Source organism: Grampus griseus, assembly GCF_964374135.1.
Source record: "Grampus griseus genome assembly, chromosome: 1".
NCBI lineage: Eukaryota > Metazoa > Chordata > Mammalia > Artiodactyla > Delphinidae > Grampus > Grampus griseus.
In genome coordinates this window covers 170,772,549-170,797,354 of record NC_139017.1, presented here as the reverse complement: position 1 = coordinate 170,797,354, position 24,806 = coordinate 170,772,549, and the positions used below count along the sequence as shown (strand labels likewise).

The window sequence follows — 24,806 nt, the reverse complement described above, 5'->3', positions numbered from 1 at the left end:
TTCTCAACCACTGAGCTACCAGGGAAGCCCCTAGGGTCTCTATTTTTGCTTCTCCTACCCAACCTCCTATTTGGCTGTACTGCCACACCCTACACAACATTCTGTTTTAATCTGGGCAGACTCCTGCGATCCTAACCCTGCAGATCCCCCAGCCTCTCTGCTCGTTTCCCACTTCTCTCTCTTTCTCCAGCACCTCCCACCCCATCCTTCAAGCTCCCACCTCTTCTCCAAGCTTCCAACCACCTTAGCCCTCTCTCCGGCCTCTGAATTCCTTTGAGGCAACATCAACACCCTTTCTACGGAGACGCCACGGACCTCTCTTCACTGTTAACTGGTTTCTAAGGGTAAATGCTACCCCCTCATTGAGACCTTGAGGATCTTGATGTTGCTTCTTCCACTTTAAATCATGACAGACCGGCCACCATCCATGGAGGAACGTTCTGTTTGCTGGGCACGTTTGCCAACGGTATTCTAACCACCCTGTCCTTGAGGTCAGTGGGTTCAGCCCTGTTTTAAAGATATGGAAACGGAGGCTCAGGGTAGCCCAGAGTCTTGTCCAATACCACACAGCAAATCTGCAGAAGAACCGGCTTCAAACCCAGGCCTGTGTGACTCCCAAGACTGCTTATCTCACCACATTATCTTGCCTCCAAAGAAGCTTAATTCATTCCCTCACTCACCCATGCAATCACCAGTTGTTTAACAGACACGTGACATCAGGCCTTGGGGATACACTGGGGGTCTGGTAGCTCTCACAGTTTGTTTACAAGGGGCACAGGGGAGGTACCCTTAACAGCTGCCGACCCGAATCCCCTCTCCCTTCTCCTTTCCTCCCAACCTTGCCTACCCTCCAGCCCTACCCTCTGGGCCTGTATCCCCACAATGCAAACAAGCCTCCGCTCCCAGGTGACCCCCACTCCAGGTGCAGCTCCAGCCTCCCAAAGGACCTAGGCTCTCACCTGGCACAAGGAGGTCAGCTCTGTGACCGAGCCCCTCTCTCTCTCCTTGGAGTTCCTCCCTTCTCTCCCATTAGGGCTCCCTAAGCCTTCCCCTTTCCTCTGAGCCTTCCTGCCCCAGGGGTAGATGACCCATCTGGGGGAAACCTGCCCCCCTCCCAGACCCCTCAAACACCCCCCCCATCGTCTCCACCTCAGAAAGCGCAGTCTCAACCTCAGAATTCTCAGGTCCCAGTATTCCACAAGCTGGAGTTTTAAGGGGGCAGAGGCTCCAGAGGGGATCCAGTCCCCTCTGCATCCCCATCTGGAGCTTACAACCTCTGTGAGAATCTAGATGAGAAGAGGAAGCCCCACCCCTAGCAGAAAGGCATGGGATCTGAGGATAGAATTGAGGGGGGTGGGTGGCCAATAGAGACTCTGTCCCCCTTTCAGGGCACGTTCTTCCTCACAACTTCATTGAGATTTAATTCATGTATTGTACCACTCCTCCACTTAAAGTGTACAATTCAATGGCTTTTAGTATCTTCACAGAATTGGACAATCCTCACTCCAATTTTAGAATATTTTCATCACCCCCAGAAGAAGCCCCATACCCCTTAGCCATCACCTCAGTCCTCCCACCCCACCCCTAGCCGTAGGCAACCACTAATCTTTCTGTCCCTATAGACTTGCCTATTCTGGACATTTCATTTAAATGGAATCATACACTATGTGGTCCTTGGTGACTGGCTTTCACGGGGCAGATGTTTTCAAGGTTCATCTGTGTTGTAGCTTGTGTCAACCCTTCATTCTTTTTATGGCCAATATACTACTTTTTTTTTTTTTTTGGCCGCACCGTGCACCTTGCGGGGTCTCAGTTCTCCAACCAGGGATTAAACCTGAGCCATGGCAGTGAAAGCCCGGAATTCAAACCACTAGGCCACCAGGGAATTCCCCATTTTGTACATCCATTCATCAGTTGATAAACATTTGGGTTGTTTCCACTTTTTTGGATTATGAATAATGCTCTTGTGAACATCTGTGTACAAATCCTTGCTCTGCTTACCTCACAGGGATTATTGTGTCAAGGTAACCTCTTCCAGAGAGCCTTCCCTGACTGCCCCCAGGCTGAGTGGGATCTCTCTTCTCTTCGCTCCCACATCCCCCTGTGAGTTTCTTCCATCATAGCACTTTTCACTCCGCATTCTCTCTGTCTCCTCCTCTCTGTTAGCTCCATGAAGGCAGGAGCTGGGGGGGCCTCATCTCTGTGGTCCCATCACCCAGCACCTGGCCTATAGTCGATGTTCAATGCCCATCTTTGTTAGACTGAACTGAACGGGAAGTGCTCTGAACACATTGTAAAACCTGGCTGCCCCCTGGCACGGAGTGAGCATTCCCTTCCAGATTCATGAGAGGAAGGTGTCCTACCAGGGGCAGCTTCATGGGGAGGCCCAAAACAGTCACCGTGGGCTTCCCTGATGATGCAGTGGTTGAGAATCCACCTGCCAAGACAGGGGACACAGATTCGAGCCCTGGACCGGGAAGATTCCACATGCCATGTGCATCACACTACTGAGCCTGCACCCTGGAGCCCGCGAGCCACAACTACTGAGCCCACGTGCCACAACTACTGAAGCCCATGCACCTAGAGCCGGTGCTCCGCAACAAGAGAAGCCACGGCAATGAGAAGCCTGCGCACTGCAACGAAGAGCAGCCTCCCACTCGCCGCAACTAGAGAAAGCCCATGCGCAGCAACGAAGACCCAACGCAGCCATAAATAAATAAATAAATAAATAAAAACAGTCACCGTGGGCCACCTTCACACTGCTTGGCTTCCAGAAAGGAAGTGACGGATGTTGGTGCTGATGGTGGATGCTATCCCAAAGTTTAGCTCTTAAGAGCTGGTCCTAGATGCTCTCCCAGCTGAAATTTTCTCCAACTCAAAGGGTCCAGGTGCTTTACTCCTGGGATACCCTATTTTCCCCTACTGTTGTGCAGCACATACTGATGCAAAGACAGTGTGAAAGAGGAAACACAGTGCCTCATTCCCAAATTGCCCCTTGGCTTTGGGATGTAACCAAATGAACGCACACGCACACACACACACACACTCATTTACCCATTCATTCACTGAGCACTTACTCTGTACCAGACCCTGTGCTGCTGAACACAGGGATTCACAAAGGCAGGGACAGGGTCCTGCATCCAAGAAGCTTGCAGTCTAGGGACTTCCCTGGCAGTCCAGTGGTTGAGATTTTGCCTTTCAATGCAGGGGGTGTAGGTTCGATCCCTGGTCGGGGAGCTAGGATCCCACATGCCTCATGGCCAAAAGACCAAAACATAAAACAGAAGCAACGTTGTAACAAGTTCAATAAAGACTTTAAAAATGGTCCACATAAAATAAAATAAAAAACCTTTAAGAAAAAAAGAAGAAGCTTGCAGTCTAGTGGGAGAGCAGACATGTAAACAGAATGATGAGAATGTGAGGGGACAAGATTGTCAGTGTGGGAGTGTGCTCTCCCCTCCCATCTCAACATCTCTCCCCTCCAGCTTCTAAGGGGACTTCTGTCTCTGCCACTCCAGGACTTTAGGAAAATGAGTTAGGAACAAAGAACTAGGAGGAAGAAATCTCACTTCTCAATTTCTTCTTTGCTGTGCAGAATCAGGGTAAGGAGCAAAGTTGAAATTAGAAGTTAAATCAATTCACGTAAAGAGAGGTTAACTTCATACCCAATGGAATGACTATTATCAAAGGAAATGGAATATAAGTATTGGCAAGGATGTGGAAAACTGGGACCCTTGCTGGTGGAAATGGAAAATGCAGCTGCTGTGGAAAACAGTTTGGTAGTTCCTCAAAAAGCTACACGTAGAATTACCATATGGGCCAGCAAGTCCACTTCTAGATATATACTCAAGAGAACTGAAAACAAGGACTTGAACAGGTATTATTCACCAGTAATCCACAGCAGCATTATTCACAATAGCCAAAAGGTGGAAACAACCCAAATGTCCATCAGCAAATGAATGGATAAAATGTGGTGTATCCGTTGTTGACCTGAAATAAATAGACCGTCAGAATTTCTCCAGCAAAGATGGGTTTACATGCGATCAGCAGAGAATTGCAACTCAGAGGCTGCAACAATGGCCAGCCATGTGCAAGCTCCCTCGGGGCAAGGGAAGCAGAACTCTTTCACAGAGGGGGAAAGGAAGTTGGGAAAAAGAAGGATACAGTAAACAAAGAGTTCGTGGCTTTTCATTGGCTGAATTCTTGCCAGGAAAGAAGAGGAGTCTTTCTTCTTCCTGTTGGGCTCTGCTATCATCCCAGGGTGTAAGAGCTCCCCATTCTGGTCTCCTATTTAATTGCAGTTTCTGTTTATTAATTGTTTTACACCATACAATAGAATATCATTTAGCCATTAAAAGGAATGAAATTCTGATACAGGCTATGACATGGATGAACCTTGAAAACATTATACTAAGTGAAATAAGCTGACACAGAGACAAATTCTGTATGATTCCACTTATATGAGGTACCTGGAATAGGTAAATTCATATACAGAAAGTAGAATAGAGATTACCAGGGGCGGGGGGTGAGTAGCAGGAAATGGGGTGTTATTGCTTAATGGGTAAAGGGTCTGGGATGATGAAAAGTTCTAGCAATAGATAGTGGTGAATGTAGTTCATTTCACTGAATTGTACACTTAAAATGGTTAAAATGGTAAAGTTTATGTTATGTATATTTTACCACAATAATTTTTTTTTTAATTTAAGAGGGTAGATCAATCCTATAATAAAGAGCTTATAAAGAGTGAGTGAAAGGAGAGAGAGAGGAGAGGGAAGAAGGGAGTGGAGAAAGTTTGGGAGCATTCAGTAAAATCAGTGAATTTGGGATCAGCTGTGCCCCACAGAGGACCTGGCACATTGTAAGCACTTAATTAAATATTTGTGTAATGAATGAGAGAATGGTAGAGGAGAAGAAGAGATTTTGAGAATTTGACTCCGGTTAGACATTGTAACTCCTATAAGATTCTGTGAGAAATCCAAGTTAAGACTGGGATACTTTTTAAATTATTTATGTTATTACTAAACTTTGCTTCTTTGAATACAACCTTTTGCTGAGTCTAGGCAACAGGGGCCCTGGGCCCACAGTGGGTAAGGATAAGGGTGGCAGGGTAGGGACATCGCATTTAGCTGGTGGGACAGGTAAGGATTTCTCTAGGAGGAAACGCCTCAGTCGCGGCTTACGAGTCAGGAGATGGCAGGACATTCAGGAAAAGTCGAGGGAAGCAGAGGCTGGAGGAGAGAGAGGCGTCAGGCTGAGCTGTCTAGGTAGCTACAGCTTTGAATCTCAGCCAACTGGACACCAGCTGTAAGTGTTGAGGCGATGGGGATGACCCACAACCAGACAATGGATTGCAGTGGGATCTGTATTAAAGTTTTCTTTGCAAAGGCCCACGAGACCTCGTGGAAGAGAAAGCCCCCAGACAACCCTAGTCCGCTCCGCATCAAATGAGCTCCTAGGTCCGTCCGCCGCATGTCTTGAGCCAGAGCCTCCAGCAGAGGGCGCGTGGGCGATGAGCGGCCGAGGCCCGCGAGCTGCCGCTCTAGCCTGACATGGACCATAGAGTCGCGCCGCTTCCGCCCCGCGGCGGGGAAGGAGCCGGAAGTCCAGCGGGCTCCGGGCGTCGAGATGGAGGAAGGCGAGTACGAGTCGGTTCTCTGTGTCAAGCCAGAGGTCCACGTCTACCGCATCCCGCCGCGGGCCACCAACCGTGGTTACAGGTGACCACCCGCCGCCGGGCCAGGCTAGCCACCACCTAACCCCTTCCCTGTCACCCCCGACACGCCCACTGTGGGAGCTGAGGACGGCCCCGCCAATTGACGGGCGAGGGGCAGGGTGCGCGGGGAGGTAATGCTGCGGTTTCTTCCAGTTCGAGGCCAGAGTAGGGAGGACGACCCAGACTTTCGCCTTTCTCTGTCTGATGCATGGGGCTCCCGGCAGCGGGGAAGGCATGAAAGCCGAATCTAGCGCCGAGCGGGCTGCCGGGGATCCAGGTGGGCCAGGGACCCTAAACGGGGTCAGGAGTGGTGGTGTCACAGACCTATATTTTTCAGAGCTAATCGATGGCCTTGAAGGGATCCTTGAAAAGCCTTCGGGAAAGGCACTCTGTCACTGGCAGAAATCCCCGAGGGGAAGAAAGGGAGCCCCGAATCGGTCAAAAGAACTCGTCCCGGGTAGTTTTAAGCTGATGTTGAAAGCCCAGGGACCCCTCCCTGCCCAGCTTCTTTGGCACGAGCTGCAGTCCTTATCACAGCGTGTGGCAGTTGGGAAGCATCCATCCGTACTTCGCTGGTGAAATGTTCACCTGAGAGAAATAAATACCCGTGTTTGTAAACGTAGAGTGTGTAGAAGGGAACACAGGAAACTACCCCACCAGAGGAAAATGGAGGTTGAAAGGAGACTTCCTGTGACTTGATATCTCTTTGTACTGTTTGCATTTTGTCACCATGTATCAAAAGAAGAAAAATATTAAAAGAAAATATGATGTACCTGACACAGACAACCTGGCCTATGGCTGTTTGTGCCACCGGGGGTGGGGGGGGGCTCTTGAAAGCAATGTTTGTCCAAGTTAGTTGGAAATACAGGATTGGCCTGCGCCACAAGAATGGTGGAGTGTCCACATACCTGGCCTCTTGTTACTTTCCAGTTGTGTTAATGTGGGCTTATAGCTGATTTTCTTTTCTTTTTTTAAAAAAATTCATTAATTTTTGGCTGCGTTGCGTCTTCGTTGCTGCATGCGGGCTTTCTCTAGTTGTGGCGAGCGGGCCTCTCATTGCAGTGATTTCTCTTGTTGCGGAGCACAGGCTCTAGGCATGCAGGCTTCAGTAGTTGTGGCATGTAGGCTCGGTAATTGTGGCTTGCGGGCTCAGTAGTTGTGGCTCACGGGCTCTAGAGCGCAGGATCGGTAGTTGTGGCGCACGGGCTTAGTTGCTGTGCGGCATGTGGGATCTTCCCGGACCAGGGCTCAAACCCGTGTCCCTTGCCTTGGCAGGCGGATTCTCAACCACTGTGCCACCAGGGAAGCCCTTATAGCTGATTCTCTAGTGAACAAATATTTTGTTGAATACTTACTACATCCATGACATAATTTTAAAATAATATGAAAGCAACAATAGTAAAATAACAAACATTTTGCTTTCTATCATCAAACTGGAGATGGGCCATCAAACCAGAGGTGATCATCTGCCCCCATCCCCTTCAGTAGGATGAGTTTGGTCCCTCTTGGTCCCAAGAGATCGAGGTTACCAAGTGTTAGGACTGGCTAGGTTGGCATAGAGGAAACTGCCAACCCCTGCCCTTCAGCCTCAGAACTCTGCTTATCTTGAGTCTAAGGCCTCCTGCCCCAATAAGAGGAACTGAAGCTGAGTCAGCTGACTTGTGAATCGAGAGTCTGCATTTGTGTGGCCTTCAAAACAATCTGCGTCCACAGTTAATGATATCTCTCCAAGTCCTGGCATATGCTAAGGGACTTCCAAGAAAAGCCTCTTGGAAACACCCAAGGTTTTTGCTTTTGGGGTTTTACTGAGCTGCTGCTTAGAACTAAAATATGAAGTTAATACTTTAAAAGAGCCAAAAGAGGCCATTGTGATAGGTCTGTGGTTTCCTGGGTTTATTTCTTCTTAGGATACCTTTGAGAATGTATTTCTTGAATGCTCATTCACTTATCCCACATGTCCTGTTGCTCTCCTTTTCTCTTCTACTGATGATTGCTCCCCTCTCTCCTTTTCCTTCAGGATGGTCTCAGTGGTCCCAAATGTTTGCTCTGACCACTGCAGCCTAGCAGTGTCATAAACAAACCATGGGCCCTGGTAGCTGCTTTCTCTACAGAAAGAAAACTGGAATCCTACTTCAGAGACAGTCTCTATAATCTGAAACTGGGGTTGGCCAACTACGACCCACTGTGTTTTTGTTTGGCTCATAAGCTAAGAATGGTTTTTACATTTTTAAGTGATTGGGGAAAATTTGAAAGAATATTCCATAATGTGAAAATTGTATGAAATTCAGGTTGTCTATAAAGTTTCACTGAAATACAGCCATGCTCAGTAGAAAATATTTGGTTAAAATAATTAAAGCACCCACATGTTCGTGCACCATGACTGCTTTCCCTCTGCAGTAGCAGAGTGAGTAGTTGGGACAGAGATCGTATGGCTCTTCTCGCAAAACGTTTGCCAACCTTTGGTCTGGAGCGAGCAGCCCACATGTTCTTCCCATTCCCACCCCCAGCATTGGAGTAGTGGAGCAGGAACCTCTGGCAGAGGCACAATGGTTTTTGTCCCTTTAGGGCTGCGGAATGGCAGCTGGACCAGCCATCATGGAGTGGCCGGCTGCGGATCACTGCAAAAGGGCAGGTGGCTTACATCAAGCTGGAGGACAGGACCTCAGGTAAAGGCAAGGGAGGTCTGCGTGGTACCATACCTCCCACTTCGTGAAGGGATGGGTGGCCCGAGCCTGGCCAAGCCACTCAGGGATCGTGGGGCCCTGTCCTAGAAATCAAAGGCCCGGGTATACTTACAAGCCGCTTCCATTCCCCCAGCCTTTAGTTTAAAAGGAAGTATTTCCTGTCAAGCACCTGTTCTTTTGGGCATCCTTAAGAAAATACTAATTTTGGAGCCCAGGGAGAGAAGACATGCAGGTTGGTCCCAAGTAGGAAGCTCCGGAGCTTGCCTGGAAGATAAGCCGGGTGAAGACGCATAGCCCTCTGCTGCTGAGCTCGGGTTCTTAATCAGGAATTCTGCTTATCGACCAAATGGTAACCTCCCAGGTTGACCACACCCATTAACTGAAAGAACTGGAAACTGTCCTTCTCAGCTCTTTCTGTGGTGAGAGGACAAGCCAAGCTGGGCTGTGCTGGGGTCAGCTGGCAGCTCTCACCTTTGGTGAAATCTCTCTGAAGTCCTGCACCACCAGGGCCTCTGGGTGAGCTGTGCAGGGCAGCGTGGCCTGGAATAGTGCCAGCCCCCGCAGCCAGAGCCGGAATCGGGCGCAGGGCTTGCCCAGTCAGATGCCCCGGCATTCGGTCATTTATTTTTTCTAACATGTAGAGATTTTCCTTGTGGGGCAAATAAAATGCCAAGATTCATAGGCAGAACCGGCTGCCTCTTCTCAGGTCTGCATCACTTTTGTCTGAGCTGTGGGACCTTGGGCAAGCCACGTGACCTTTGGCACCTTGGCCTCCTTTTTGGTGAAATGGGGCTCACATTAGCTCCTACTTCACAAGGTTGTTGGAAATACAAAGTGAGCACCTATTTATCCGAATGCTTTGTGAACTGCAGGGTGACCCAAAGCATTGATTTGTTTTGAGCATGACTGAGCATTGGTGGCAGAGGAGTTTGAAGGGACAGCTGCTGTGGCTAGGCCAGAGAACTCTGGCTGTCAGAGTTGCTGGGTTGTCCCAGGTGGTGTCACAAGGGAATGGCAACACCTGTTCTCTAGGGGCCTTGGGAACTGACTTTAAGGTACACACCTGGTGTACCAGCCACTGCTCAAAGCTGAGCCTCACCTGCAGGACCCACCCCAGGACGCTCTTAGCTTGAGGTCATGCCCACTGGGTCGTGCTCGTCTCTCACTTTCCAATCACTCCAGGCCAGAGTGTCTCAGCCTCAGCACTAGTGACATTTGGGGCCAGCTGAGTGTTGTGGTCTAAGTCATATTTAAGATATTTAGCACCATCCCTGACTTCTACCTACTAGGTGCCAGTAGCACCCCCCAAGTTGTGGCAAACAAAAATGTCACCGCATATTGCCAGATGTCCCTTGGTGGAAGGGAGGGACAAATCAGCCATGGTGGAGAACCACTGCTCTAGGCTGAAGGCATCCAGGTGAATCCCAGTCCCCAGGTGCAAAACTAGAGAGAGAAATTAACAAGAAGCTACAAACTCAGGCCACCGATTTGGATTCAGTTCAGCCTTAATTACACAGTCACCTCTGAACCATAGGACTTAGTAGAAACTATTGGTTAAATACTTAAAACGTCAACTGAGATCAGCACACGCAAAAATGATGCCAGTCGTAAATGTTCACAGAAGGTGTGTGCTGCACTGCACCCTGGAGAGCCGTAGGTAATGAGGGGATGCATTTCACAAGAGCTCCTTTTAAAAGCAGTCACTCTTTTGGCCTGAGATTAGATTAAATCCACTGGCTTCAGATTCTTCTGTGAGTGCAAAAACCCTCCCCCCTTTCCACTGGGTTCACCTGCTCCTCTGGAGGCCTGCCTCAGGCACCAGGTCTTTTCTGAAGGTATGATCTCCGTGAGCCAGGGCCCTGGGGGTGCAGGCCGTGGCTGTGAATGGCTGAGGCAGGTGGAATGAGTGGCCAGCAGCTCCAGCCCATCGTTCTCATGTAGAAATGGAGGCCCAGCGTTGCTAGAGCTTTTGATTTTAAGAGAAGCCAGACATCTGGATTATTTTACAAGTAATCTGATTTTGAAGTGTTTGGCAGTTAAATTGAAAATGCTGAAACTGTGAGTGGATCTGACCTGTAAGCCACCTCTGACTTAAACCTCTCCTTGGTTATATTCCTCTGTTTTCCCTTCGGCCAAAGTGGATTTGACTTGAAACCCAGAGTCAGGTTTGCCCATCTGCCTCTCAGGAAAAGGCCCCAGTCATGTGATAGAAACAGTCTGGGGGGTCCTCAAGGCTCACCCTCCCTTATGCTTTCAGGGGAGCTCTTTGCTCAGGCCCCAGTGGATCAGTTTCCAGGCACAGCTGTGGAGAGCGTGATGGATTCCAGCAGGTACTTCGTTATCCGCATCGAAGATGGAAACGGTACGCATGGGACTTGGAGCTTCTTCCTCTGAGAAGGGTTTTCTCTGCCTCTGGGAAGTGGGATTGATCGTGTGTTGTCCCCCAGGGCGACGGGCGTTTATTGGAATTGGCTTCGGGGACCGAGGTGATGCCTTTGACTTCAATGTTGCCTTGCAGGACCATTTCAAGTGAGTGGCTCCAGGAGACACATACTCATGCCTCCTCCCTCTCTCCCCAGACAGAATGGTCTCCCAGGTTAGGATACCCAGGTGGTGGTGTGTGGTACGTCTGCCAGCAGAGCCTCAGGAAAACTCACTTCTCCTTCGGGTCAGGTCACCTTCTCTGCGCTCTGCCAGTCCTCATCTCTGCTTTGAAGTCATTTCCTTTACCCGAGGTGCATCTCTGCCATCCCAGTCAGCTGGCCCAGCCTTTGAGGTGTCACATCTCTTCCCTCATCAGGCCCCTGAGCGGCTAGAGTCCTTGTCAGGCTCCTTTCGCCTTTCTGGGCCTGTCCCTCCATGCTGTGATAAGCAGTGCTCGGATTCCCAGGCCACTCAGCACACACCCTGGTGGTGCTTTCTGAAGCTAAATGGGCAGGAAAGCCTTCTCCCCTGCCATCTGCAGGCCTCCACCTCTGGCTGCGGGGAGTGTGCAGCTGCTCTCGTGGGCCCCTCTAGCTCTTCTCTGCTTCGGGTGGCTACTAAGAGGGGTGTATGGAGGGTAGGAAACCTTTTTGGTTGCTTTCAATACTTTCTGGGCACTTGTCCTGTCTCACCATCTACTTTTTAAGCCCCTGGAAGGATGTGGAGAACTTGTCTTAGTCTTCATGCCACATGCTGAGGAGGAGATGGCCAGGTTCTCAGATTTCCTAAAGACCAGTGTTAGGACTCTCTACATAAGTGATCTCATGATTTTCATAGCAGTCTTTAAGGCATAGAGAGTTGTCATCCCATTTTGCTGATGAGGAAACTGACGTGCGTGCAGCTGCGTATGCGTCAGAACTAGGATTTAAATTCACACCTAACTCCCAAGCTGCTCTCAGTTTCTACCCCGCTGCTGCAGTAAAAGCCTCGTCCTGGACTGGTGGCAGGTATGAATGAAGTGAGTGCGTGAAGGCAGGGCAGCTCGCCTCCTCCTCACCTTTTCCTTCCTGTTCTCTCCCCAGGTGGGTGAAACAGCAGTGTGAATTTGCAAAACAAGCTGAGAACCCAGATCAAGGTCCCAAATTGGACCTAAGCTTCAAGGAGGGCCAGACCATCAAGCTCAACATTGCAGTGAGTCCCCCCCTCACTTGGCTGTCACGGCCACCACACCAAGCCCAGCCCAGAGCCCATCACTCTTTTCTCACAGTTCAGCACATGTTTATTGAGCAGCTGCCCGGTGCCAGGTACTGTGCTGGGGGCGAACGAAAGGGCTCTGCTGTCATAGAGCTCAGAGTTGAGCTGAGATGGGGGGAGTCTGGGTGTGATTACAACATGGCGGGATGGTTCTATGACCTAGGGATGTCTTCAGTGCCATGAGCTCCTAGAGGAGGAGCGTGCAGTCCAGAGTTAGGGGGAACCAAGGAAGGCTTCCTTGCAGAAGCGACCTGTAAGCAAGGGAAGAGGGGTCAAAGGGTGGTTCAGGCAGAGGGAACGGCATGTGCCAAGCCTCTGCTTTAAGGAACGTCAGTCACTTGCTGCCAGAGCTGGTGTTTCTGTCCTGGCTTTGGGGGCTGGGGTGGGGTGGGGGGTCAGTGTGCTCATCCCAAGCTGTGTCTTGGTCTGAGCCTTGAGGAAAGAAGATTTGGTAGCACTCTGGGCAGGAAAGCCTCGAGGGTGGGCACTGGGAGTCATGGGCAGCTTCTGCTGGTGGTGTTGTCCTGGCTCCCTGTGTCTTGTCCTGAGCTGCCCTACATCTGGCTTTCCCCCGTTAGCTCCTGTTGAGAAGAGGGAAAGGTCGAGCTGGGCTGGACAGCCATGACTTGGCCTTTACCTGGCTATGGGGGTGGAGATGAGTGATTTGGGGGAACCAAGGACCCCGTGGATTTGTTTTCTGAAGAAAGTTTGTAACCCTAAAATAACGCTCTTCCTCTTTACTTACTATCTCTTTCTCCTCTTTTCTGCTTCATGCTGGTGATGGTTTGGGACCCTTGAAGTTGGCCAGCTGGCCCTTAAGAGAAAATCCAGGTCATGTCCAGTGAACTGTTGGGGATGTGAATCTCTATCTTGCTGGGAGGAAACTAACATTTAATGAGCATCAGCTGTGTGCCAGGTAGTGTTTTTTTTTAGGTACTTCTCGTGTGAATTAAACATCCTCCCCTTTTATAGGTGGGGAAATTGAGGTTTAGAGAGCTTGAGGGTCTTGCCCAGGGTCGTAGAGCTAGAAACAACTGGCACAGCTGGGCTCACGCCCAGGTCTTTGAGGGCTTTTGCCTTCAGGCTGTGGTCTCAGCACGTGATTAAGCTGCTGCTCTCCTGACAAGGTGGGAACCACGTCGTCTTCACCTTTGAGCTGCTCTGGTTTCTGGTTCACCTGGGTGTTCAGGTTTTTGTTTTTCTTTTTTAAATGTTTTGTCGAAGTATAATGCGCGTACAGAAAAGTACACACGTTATAAATGTAGAACTCAGTGAATTTTTAAAAACCAGGTTTACCCCTACAGACTAGCTCCCAGATCAAGAAAGTGGGTGATTCTCAGCACTCTGGAAGCCCCTCTCCTGCTCTCTCGCACAGGATGGCGTGGCCACTGTGCTGACTTTGAACACCCTAGGTTTTGTTTTCAGTGTTTTATTAATTGACTCATACACTTCATACCCTTTTGTGTATGACTCCTTTCCTTTACTCTGTAGTATTTGTGAGAGCATCCATATTGCTTTGTGTGGTTGCTTTATTCTCGTTGTGGCATGCTCCGTTATGAGAATGTATCCCAGTATCTACCCATTTAACTGATGGTGGACATTTAGGTAGTTTCCATTTTGGGGCTATTGCAAGTAGTTCTGCTGTGAATGTTCAAATGTGCGTCTTTTGGTGCACATGTGTATGCATTTCTGTTGGGTCCATGTAGGAGTGGAATGGCAGGGGTGTCGGTTCATACGTTCAGCTTTAAAGATCCTTCCAGTTTTTCAACGTGGTTTTCTCTGGTTACGCTTCCACTAGCAGAATGTGAGTGTTCTGGTTGCTCCATACCCTTGTCAGTGCTTGATATGCTACGTCTTAGCCGTCCTGGTGGGTGTGTAATGGTATATCATTGTAGTTTGATTTGCATTTCCCTGATGATTAATGAAGTCGGGTGCTGAGTTTTTAAATTAAAAGCATTTGTGATAGCTTTAGAATTGTGATGCATTGAATACACCCCATAACAATGGAAGTGTTGGATGGATGGCTCTTGACCATCTTTTGGTGATACGGACGTTTGGGGCCCAGGGGTCACCTTGGGCCTCCTCTTGAAGTTTTCTGATCGCAGAGGCACTCCAGCAGAACTGACTGATTCGCATTCCTGCCCTCTCTTTAGAACATGAAGAAGAAGGAAGGAGCAGCTGGGCCTCCCCGAGCCCGGCCCGCCAGCACAGGAGGACTGAGCCTGCTTCCCCCTCCCCCAGGGGGGAAAACCTCCACCCTGATCCCTCCCCCTGGGGAGCAGTTGTCTGTGGCGGCATCCATTGTCCAGCCAGCAGTTGCTCCCAGTTCAGGTCAGTGCTCGAGGGTGACTATTCTTGGTGCTAAACCTGCACCTTTGGGTTCTTCTTCCTCTCTGGCAGCTGGGGCCCCATGGCTTTCCCTCCTTCACTCACACTGGTCACACTTAGTACCCGTGTGTGACAAACTGGAAGGTGGGTGCCACAAAGCTGGTCCTGTCCACACTGGGTAAGGGCTTCCTCTCTTCCCACCACTTACCCCTTCAGGGCGTCTGTCCCCCATGACGGGCAGGGGCTACAACTCATTTGTTGCTGTGAAATCATCAGCATGTGGGTTCCTGGTTCTCAGAGGCTGCTCATTGAGTGAGTGAGTAAGTGATGGAGACATGGTCTGTGCTCACAGGGAGCTCAGTATAGTAGGAGAGAGGAGTCATGGGCACAGAGACCAAACGTATGGGGACCAGACTAACTACCAGCCAGCATGATCTGGGGAGGCTTCATGGAAGAGGTGGCATTGAACTGGACCTTGAGGGAAGAAGATTGGGGCTGGGGACACTTGCCATTCCAGACAGAAGAGCGTGAATAAGGCTTAGACTTTTAATGTTTAAAACACTGGCTGTGTTTAGGGAGATGAAGGCAGCATAAGTGTTCCAAGGTGAGTGGTGGGAAATAAAATTGGAGATTTAGTTTGAAGCAAGCTCCTCAGTGAGGCTGTTTGGTGCTAGAAAGCTGGGAGGCAGCTCCCCCAGCAGGTGCACTGGTGCTTGTTCCAGGATGTAGGGAATGCCTTTTGGAGACCCTGGGATTCCAGAAGTTAGTGCCTAGTGCCAGCCTCTGGCAGTGCTGGGATGCCAGCCCAGTCCTTCAATGTCCTTGCCCTGCCTGCCCAGCCCGGCTTGATGCTCCTGGCCTTCCCTAGGCTGGGTGACTGTCACCAGCCCGCTTTCTCCACACAGCTTTCACCAGCATCTTGGGGGAATGGGGGGCAGGATCCAGACAAGAAGCCTGCTTTCTTTCCCTTTTAATGGTCATGGACATTGGCTCCCCTATCTGGAGGTCAGGCTTCAAACCTCAGCCCTGTGGGAAATACCTTAATCTAGGAGGGTGGCAGGAGTAGCAGTCAGGGAGCCACCCCTGCCTGGACCCTAGCAGTTATTCTCAGAGTGAGGTCAGAGGACCACCTGCCTTGGCATCACCAGGGACGGGGGCAGGACTCTGCATATTTAATGTTATTTGTGTGCTTACTAAGGTCTGAGAGCCACTGTCCTAGGCCGTCCCTCCGTTGCTGGTGCTTTTTTTTTTTTTTTGTGGTACGCGGGCCTCGCTATTGTGGCCTCTCCCGTTGCGGAGCACAGGCTGCGGAGCACAGGCTCCGGACGCGCAGGCTCAGCGGCCATGGCTTACGGGCCCAGCCACTCCGCAGCGTGTGGGATCTTCCCGGACCAGGGCACGAGCCCGTGTCCCCTGCAGCAGCAGGCGGACTCTCAACCACTGTGCCACCAGGGAAGCCCTGCTGGTGCCTTTTTAATGGCCAGTTTGGAGATCCTGCTATGTGCCAGGTAGTGTTTGAGACCCTTTTGATACTACAGGTACAGCCCAAGTCCCTGCTCTCAAGGCCTTTACGTTTTAATGTGTAAGACAGGCAGTTGGCATGTTTACGAACAAAATGGTGTCATGTAATGAGAGTTGTGAATAGCTAGCATTTTTTGAGCACTTACTCTATGTTCCAAAATCAGACTGGCTGAGTTCAAATTCAGAAAATTGCCTACTACTTTGTTCCTCAATTTTCTTATCTGTAGGGTAGGGGTAGTAATGATCCCTACAGTACAGGTTTCTTGTGTGGATCCGATGAGCCAATCCACATACAGCACTCAGAACAACGCCTAGAACATTGTAAGCACTCGCTGAATGTTAGCTCGCATTTTAGTGATGTTGTCGTCATTATCATCACTGTTTGCTGGGCCTGTTCTAAGCCTTCCACATATATTAACTTATTTAATCCTCAGACCAGTCAGTCTTATGAAGTAGTCACTGTTACTGTCTATTTTAGAGATAAGGAAACTGAGACTTAAGTAACCTGCATAAAGTCAAACAGCTGGTCCTGGCCTGTCTTCCTCCAGTGACTGTGATGAGGTTCAAATGAGACAATGTCCGTTAGGCACTTGGTGAACTGCAAAACTAAACTGTGGAGGGCCCTAGTTTTATCTGGTTTCCCAGCCCAGAGCACATTAGACATAGCAAAAAAAAAAAAAAAATTTTTTTTTTTTTTTGCCACACCACGTGGCATGCAGGATCTTAGTTCCCTGACGAGGATCGAACCTGCGCTCCCTGCAGTGGAAGCATAGAGTCTTAACCACTGGACCTCCAGGGAAGTCCCTAGACATAGCAAATTGGTGGGAAGGTGGAGGGTGGCAGGCACAGGCCCTTCAGAAAGGACAGCTGGCAGCACTGGGGGAGGTGCCAGAAAGACACAAAAGCAGCACTGCTGCCCCATCATGCCACCCACCCCAGTGAAGAGATACACGCAGCTGTATAACTAAAAATGGTGGAACTCTAGGCATTCTAAACAGTAGATATGGAAAGACTGATAATGCTATCCATAGCTTCCAAAACAGCCCAGGGATTAAAAAAAAGCCAAAAGGAGTAAATTAAACTTTATCATTCTTATGAAAAGTAGGAAATTAGAAAAGAAATTAAGCATGGTAAACAGAAAATACGAAGTAAAATGGTAGAAACTAGTTCACGTGTTCAGTAAAAAGGATAAACTGGCAAAATATAACGAGAAATTGCGGGATCAAGTCTAATAGTGGGAGAGGTCCAGAGGCCAAAAGCCTACAGTGCAGCCCTCAGCTCCCCACAATACTGCACATACACACACACTTAAAAAAAAAAGATACACACAGATGCCCACTTCTTTGTTACTTCTGGAAGGCTCTCCCCAGCCCCTAACCAGTTTGGCTCCCAGCACTTGGTACTTGTCTGGCACAGAATTGTCTCAACTTGTTGATGCAGACTCTGGACTGAGGACTTTATATGAAGACGACCTTGTGGTTTTGGTGGGCATTCTCCATCCAAGAGGTCAGGGCAGGAGATTGTAAATTTTAAACAGATTTCCAACATAAACGGTTGAAACGAGGTCAGCCTCAGGTACAGGTGATGGTGTGTGACTAGCCCTTGCTGGTACCCCTCCCCTCCACCGGGTGTGTGGCCTTCTGCTGTCTCCAGGAGCCCCTCAAGGGCTCGTAAGAAGACAGTGGAAATGTGGCTGCTTGTAGGTGTTTTGTTGCCCCAAAGCACGTCTCTCCGCGTATGTCTTTCTCAGTCATCTGGAATCTCGAGTCTGATTTCGGGGTCACTGAGACAACCAAGAGGGGAGATCTCTGACTCCTCTGTCTCCTTCTCTTCTCTCCCTTCCCTTCAGACTTGGAGACATCAATTGGAGGTGCCACTGTGTCCTGGCCGCAGCCCAAGCCTGCCGCTACTGCCACCGCCGACATCTGGGGAGACTTTACCAAATCCACAGGGTGAGGAGGGTCATGTTCTCTGTGGGGGACTGGGGCCAAGGCTCTTTCTCTCAAAAACCTGGGAGCAACAGCTCTGGTTCAGACATTTTCCGGCCAGCCAGAGGACAGAGCCCCAGAGTGCCCACTTTGGGAGGCATGTTTCTCTCCGGGAAGGCTTTTTGCTGGTGTCCACTGCTGGGTGGCCTGGAGCCACCTTCTGCAACTCTTTCTGGTCTTTAAACCACCTCACCAAGTGCTTTGGCTTGTCACCAGTACCTCCCTCTTCCCCTCCTCCCCTGCAGCTACCCTAGGATACTGGGCTGAGAGTTAACCTGGGTTCTGGCCTTGGCCCGTTGTCATGGGACCTCTGAGGCAGGGTCTCTTGCCTTTTCTGCTTCCTTAAAATTTCGAGCCTTTACTTGGTGTCAGGGTGAAGAGATGCTAAATACTAGTCACACAGTTGTTTATGTGGACAAGCTCTAGGACAGGAGTCAGCACACATTTTCTATAAAGGACCAGGAAGCAAATAGTTTAGACTGTGCAGACCATGTGGTCTCTGTTCCGGCTGCTCAGCACTGTTCTTGTAGCTCAAAAGCAGCCACAGACAGTATATAAATGAATGAGCATGGCTCTGTACAAATGAAACTTTACCTACTAAAAAAGGCAGAGGACTAGATTTGGTCTAGTCCTGGGCTGTAGTTTGCTGACCCCTGTTCTAGAACATTCGGGGACTGGCCTTTTGGAGCTCTTTCTGCCCAGAAATAAGTCCCGTCTTATCTGCTTTGTATTTTCAGATATCTGAAATCTCCCACCCCTCCCTATCTAACCTTTCCAGGTCCACCTCCAGCCAGACTCAGCCAGGCACAGGCTGGGTCCAGTTCTGACCTGAGCACAACTCCTTTTCCTCACACAACTTCTGGAAAGGAGCTGCCTCATCTGGGCAGAAGGAAGGAGGATGAAGCACTCCCTGGCCAGCCTCTGTTTGGAGCATGACTCTCTCCTCTCCTCTTCCTTGCCTGAACTCGCCTGACAGACTGGGCGTGTCAGGCAGTAAATGGGCACCATGTCGCGCTGTTTCCTGGGATTCGAGCGTGCAGCCAGAACATGGGAGAAGAGTTGCAGGATTCCTGTCCCTGTCTGTCTTCTTGACTTGAGAGAGACTCTGAGACTTCTTCCATCGCAAAGACTCGTGTTAAACACAAGCCCCTGAAGCAAAAGAAGGGGTCGAGTGTGCTGCCTGGATTCAGATCACCCCTTCTCGGGGGGTTACAGGTGTCATATGATCAGTGTCTGGAGGGGGGCTTTCCTCACTCCCATTGGCTGTAGCCATTCCAGTCAGGTGCCTTAAGAGGAGGGATTCCTTCCTGATTTCTAGCAGGTTTATAGGCTGCAGCTTGGACAGATAATCAGGAGGGAAATCAAGAGTATTATCCAGACTTTTAAGATTTTTTTGATACTTGCTTTGCTAACATGCTGATCTGCACTAACTCATTGTCTTTGCAAAAGGCTTGCTTCTGTAGTCTGCGCCCGCAGGGGCCTCTGAAAGCATTCCTCACTGTCAGTCGCAGGAGCTGCTCCGAGCCCCAGGAAGCAGTGTTCATCTCGGCTATGGGGCCTGGTTTCCGTGTTTGCCGGGCCGGGCAGACGCTGGAAACCAGGTGCGACAGTGTTTGCGCTGGAAAGTGGCAGCTGTTCTCATGCAGGTGGGGCTTTGGCCTTCCCGTTCGCTGGCAGCTCTCTGGGCTCACAGTGCAGTTCCTGGCGGACTTGGGTTTTCTCCTGGGTGGTTTCTGAAGTGCCTTGTCTGCAGACAACCTCTTACTTTCTTTTCTTCTTCAGGGACTGTACATGAAAGACAGAAGGAGTTCTGAAGCAACTGGAAGTCTAGAGTTGCCTGGTTTATAAGAAATAATTTTATAAGAAATAATTTTATCTGAGCACAACCTCTAAAATTGCTTTTATCGACGTACGTTACCTCTTAATTGAAAGATTTCTTTTTTTGAAGGGTCAAGATGATGAACAGAAAAGAAGTGTTAGCCCCTTTGTGGGACCAGATTTCTAAGATGAAAAATAAATATTTCTACTCTGTCAGTGTACATCAGAGATGGCAGTGTTTTTGGCAGCATGGCTGCCAAACCCTCCAGGATGCCTCAGCCACCTCTCACCACTGAGCATTTGTCCAGACTTAAAAGTCTAGGGCCATGGTGACAGATTGGCCAAAATAGGGGAATTTGGCCCTCTTGCCCTAAGGCAACCAGCAATTTCCCTTCCACATAGAAGAGACAGTCTTTCTGCCATTCTGGGACATTCTGGGCTCCTTGCCTTCTAATGTGGGAGGAGAGTCCTGCCTCCCACCAAGACCTCCCCATAGAAGCATCTTCCTAAATAGTAAGGGTATCTGGGCACACAGAGGCCAAAAAATAAGATAAAGGCCTTGGTGCTTGTCATGTCTGGGTTCTGTAAGAAAGATGCATTTTTGTTGTTGGTTATAGAAATGGCCACTCTGGCTAATAAACTGTCTAAGGGAGGACAAAGAAAATTGGAATTGAGGATCCTCATGTCCTTTGAATAAGGAAAAGGAAATTGCATCAAGGGATTCTCAGGAGTGGTAAACTTCTTTGTGTCTGCTTCCCATTACTCCCTATCTTCTTTATAAGTGCTTAGAGGCTAGAAAAGAGGAAGCTTAGAGTTAGAGGAGAGCCTTAACCAGAAGCATATACCATTGAAGGTAAGCCCTTGGGTCCTGCAGACAGACCTGGGCTTTGATCTAGGTTGTCTACTGGTAAATGTGTGACCACAGGCTCCTTAAGCCAAGTGTCACTCAGATGAGGCATATGAAGCACTAGCGGGTGCCCATCCTATAATTTGACCTTAATCACCTTGATGTAGAATCAGGTAACGCATCCAGAACCATTACTCATAATGGTGCTGATAAGGCAGCTGATGAAGAAACAGCAGTCACAAAATCTAACCTGAAAAGCACCTTGAGGGGTCTCTGGTGGGCAGGGGATAGTCTGGTGCTCTCCATCACCAACTGGAATCCCAGCTATGGGACCAGGGTCCCCAGGAAAACTCCCAGTACCAAACCAGGCATCTCTTCATTTACACCCTTGACTGGAGCTTCCAAATTGGTGGGGTGGGGGTAAGAGATGGGTGTTGGGTTTCGGGATTTTGAGACCTGAGCTGCTCTCTGTACAGCAGGAGGACTTGGACACATTGAGGTGGCAGGCGGACTACAGCAAGATGTTTCCATGATTAAATGACATGGCATTGCAACATCTGTCGTGCTTTAAAGAAACCACCTGCCATGTTGTGTGAGTTGCCCTAATCCGAGGGTCACAGTGTCAAGGTGGCAAAAGTAGCTTCTGCCGATAGCCAACAAATAGCTGAAGCTCAGGGCAGCGGTCTGCATGGAACCGGATGCTACCAAAACCACCTGAGCTGGGAAGCAGAGCCTTCCTCAGTTGATCCTCGGATGAGCCCCGCCTGCCAGCACTGTGAGTGCAGCCTTACAGAGGACCCAGCCAAGTTGTGCCCAGACTCCTAACCCCCGGAAACTGAGTTAGTAACTGTGTTTCAAGCTGCCAAGATGGTAATATCATTAGGCAGCAATAGATAACTAATACAAGAGGTGAGTGAAGGGCATTGGAGATGGGAGTCAGTGTGAGAAAAGAGTCTGGACAGGAACCTCCCTGGTCATGCATGGTTAAGAGTCCGCCTGCCAGTGCAGGGGACACGGGTTCGAGCCCTGGTGTGGGAAGATTCCCATGTGCCGTGTAGCAACTGAGCCCATGCGCCACAACTACTGAGCGTGCACTCTAGAGACTGTGAGCCACAACTGCTGAGCCTATGTGCCACAACTACTGAAGCCCGTGCGCCTAGAGCCCATGCTCTGCAACAAGAGAAACCACCAAAATGAGAAGCCTGCGCATCGCAATGAAGAGTAGCCCCTGCTCGCCGCAACCAGAGAAAAGCCCGCGTGCAGCAACGAGGACCCAACACAGCAAAAAATTTAAAAAATTTTAAAAAGAATCCTCCTGCCAATGCAGGGGCACGGGTTCGAACCCTGGTCCAGGAAGATCCAACGTGCGATGGAACAGCTGAGCCCCTGCACCACAGCTACTGAGCCTGAGTGCCACAGCTACTGAAGCCCAAGCGCTTAGAGCCTGTGCTCCGCAACAAGATAAGCCACCGCAATGAGAAGCCCGCGCACCACAATGAAGAGTAGCCCCTGCTCACCGCAACTAGAGAAAACCCGGGAACAGCATTGAAGACACAATGCAGCCCCAATTTTTTTTTTAACGTGGACAGATTTAATGGCTGTATGGCCTTGGGAGGTCACTTAACCTGCTCCTTGGGGGCCTCACTTTCCCTGTATGTGGACAGCAACTATTGCTTGTGTGCTGCTTACTCTGCACAAGGCACTGTTCTATGCACTTAACATAAAATTCATTTCAGGCGGTCCAGTGGTTAAGACTCCTCGTCCCCACTACAGGTGGCACGGGTTCGATCCCTGGTCAGAGAACTAAGATCCTGCAAGCCGTGCGGCCAAAATAAATAATTTTTAAGATTCATTTCATTGTCACAACGGCCCTATGAGATAGATACTCATCCCTGTTTTACAAGTGATGAGACTGAAGCACAGTGAGATGATGTCATTTGCCCGAAGTCACATAGCTGCTAAGTTGGAACCCAGGCAGCCTGGCTCTAGCATCCATGCTTTTAATCAGCTTGATCTTGAGTGGTGCTGCTGACAGGGCTGGCACCTAAGACCTGCCTAATACATGGAAGTTCCCATTCCCTCCATGTGGATTAAGAAAGCCCTAATATGGGGGCTTCCCTGGTGGCGCAGTGGTTGAGAGTCCGCCTGCCGATGCAGGGGACACGGTTCGTGCCCCGGTCCGGGAAGATCCCACATGTCGCAGAGCGGCTGGGACCGTGAGCCATGGCCGCTGGGCCTGCGCGTCCGGAGCCTGTGCTCCGCAACGGGAGAGGTCACAACAGTGAGAGGCCCGCGTACCGCAAAAGAAAGCGTCCCTAGTATGGCAGGTGTTTAATGACAGACCAAGGGGTGGGGCTTTATTCCATAGGTAATTGGAAACCACTGAAATGCATTATAGACACACAGTAGGTGCTCAATATCTGTTCATTTCTCTGAGCAAGGAATGACAGGAATATACCATCCTCTGTGGGCAGAGTAGACCTGATTATGGATGTGTAATGCAATAAGAAAACAGAAAAACACAATATTAACAAGCAAATGTAATATTATCATAGCAAAGACTGGAAATAGCCTACACGTCTATATTAGTTATCTATTGCTGGGTAACAATCACCCCAAAACTTAGCTTAAGACATTTCTTGTCTGACACCTGGACTGCAGCCTGTGAGAGGTGTGGAGACAATACCCAGCTAAGCTGCACCTGGATTTCCCACCCACAGAAACTGAGACAATAAATGTGTTAAGCTGCTAAGTATTGGGGGTAAGGTGTAGACGTGCTCTCTTTCACATAAAATGGGAAGGGGAAAATATACTTTATGTGCATAAAATATCTGGAAAGGTATATAGGAAACAGCACCACACAGGTTGCCTGCAGGGAGAGACTGGGTGACTAGGAGACAGGGATGGGAGGGATACTTACTTTTACTTTACAATGTTCTGCACTATTTGAATTCGAACCATGTAAATGTACCATCTTTTCAACAAAAGAAAATCTATGTTTAAGAGGTCATCTGTCATCCTAACACCTAAAGATAGCATGGTTAACGTTTTAGTGTCTTCTCATGTTTTTCCTATTATATCTATATACAAGAAATATTTTTCGGGAATTCCCTGGTGGTCCAGTGGTTAGGACTCGGCACTTTCGCTGCTGTGGCCCAGGTTCAATCCCTGGTCAGGGAACTAAGATCCTGCAAAAAAAAAAAAAAAAAAAAAAATTACAAACAAGGGCTAATTCTGTCCTACTATTCCGAAACTTTTCCCTTAATATAACAATTTCTGGACTTTCCTGGTGGTGCAGTGGTTAAGAATCTGCCTGCCAATGCAGGGGACACGGGTTCAAGCCCTGGTCCGGGAATATCCCACATGTCAGGGAGCAACTAAGCCCGTGTGCCGCAAATACTGAGCCTGCGCTCTGGAGCCCACGAGCCACAACTACTGAAGCCCGTGCGCCTAGAGCCCATGCTCCACAACAAGAGAAGCCACTGCAGTGAGAAGACTGAGCACTGCAACAAAGAGTAGCCCCTGCTCGCCGCAACTAGAGAAAGCCAGCAAGCAGCAATGAAGACCCAACGCAGCCAAATAAATACATACATACACACATAAAATTTTAAAATATATATGTATAACAATTTCTCCAGTTGCTGAACTTTTTTTGTAACATTTGGAATGACTTCATAGTATTCCATTAAATGAACAACTTACATATGCAAGTCCCCTATTGCTGGACATTTTGGTCTTTCTAATTTTTTGCTGTTAAAGCCAGGCATTAAAAGGCATTGCCAATTAGCCTTAAGATATCTGGCAAATCCAGTTAACCAGAACATCTGTCCTCTAAGCCTCCTGGGTAATGTGGTTTTGCTGTTGGTGGGCAGAGTCCAACCCAGCCTAGCACCTGGGTTCAGCAGGCACTTGGCTCCAGCAACCTGGGGTTGGTAAGTCCCAGTCACTTGTTTCCCAGTTACCTGAGTTGCAGACTTAGAACCCTCCGCAGTGAATGGGTGAGTACCCAACACAACTCCCTTCTGGTGGCTGGACCTTGGGGCTCTGGGCTGGGCACCACCTGGTTATGGAGCAGTGACCAGTGGGCAGCAGCCCTGGGTATTCAAATGCTCACAGGCCAGGCTGAGCTGAGCAGAGTCACTGAGTCAGCACAGCAGGGGAGCTCAAGGCCTCTGGAGGAGGGTTGGTGTAAGTATGTGCCTCCCTGCAGCAGGATCCTGGGGCCCCCG

At 49.5% G+C, this 24,806-nt stretch overlaps 1 protein-coding gene across 2 annotated transcripts; it reads left to right on the top strand.

Annotated features, from left to right (window-relative positions):
• The first annotated feature begins 5,616 nt into the window (after window positions 1-5,616).
• Window positions 5,617-24,247, top strand: NECAP2 (NECAP endocytosis associated 2). Of its 2 annotated transcripts, none has more exons than XM_082664210.1 (8): window positions 5,617-5,717; window positions 8,279-8,379; window positions 10,655-10,759; window positions 10,845-10,926; window positions 11,904-12,012; window positions 14,229-14,406; window positions 17,774-17,876; window positions 18,691-24,247. In XM_082664210.1, the coding sequence occupies exons 1-8, from the start codon at window positions 5,626-5,628 to the stop codon at window positions 18,737-18,739; spliced, it is 819 nt and encodes a 272-aa protein (XP_082520336.1). In that variant the 5' UTR covers window positions 5,617-5,625; the 3' UTR covers window positions 18,740-24,247. The 2 variants fall into 2 exon arrangements, with proteins under 2 accessions (XP_082520336.1, XP_082520337.1); XM_082664211.1 differs by having other exon boundaries at window positions 18,650-24,247.
• The last annotated feature ends 559 nt before the right edge of the window (window positions 24,248-24,806 follow it).

Excerpts from the sequence above, each read along its gene's own strand:
- NECAP2 (XM_082664211.1), top strand. The coding sequence starts at position 5,626 with ATGGAGGAAGGCGAGTACGAGTCGGTTCTCTGTGTCAAGCCAGAGGTC. Across the intron at positions 8,380-10,654 it reads GCTGGAGGACAGGACCTCAG|GGGAGCTCTTTGCTCAGGCC; the intron begins GTAAAGGCAAGG and ends TTATGCTTTCAG. Across the intron at positions 10,927-11,903 it reads GCCTTGCAGGACCATTTCAA|GTGGGTGAAACAGCAGTGTG; the intron begins GTGAGTGGCTCC and ends TTCTCTCCCCAG.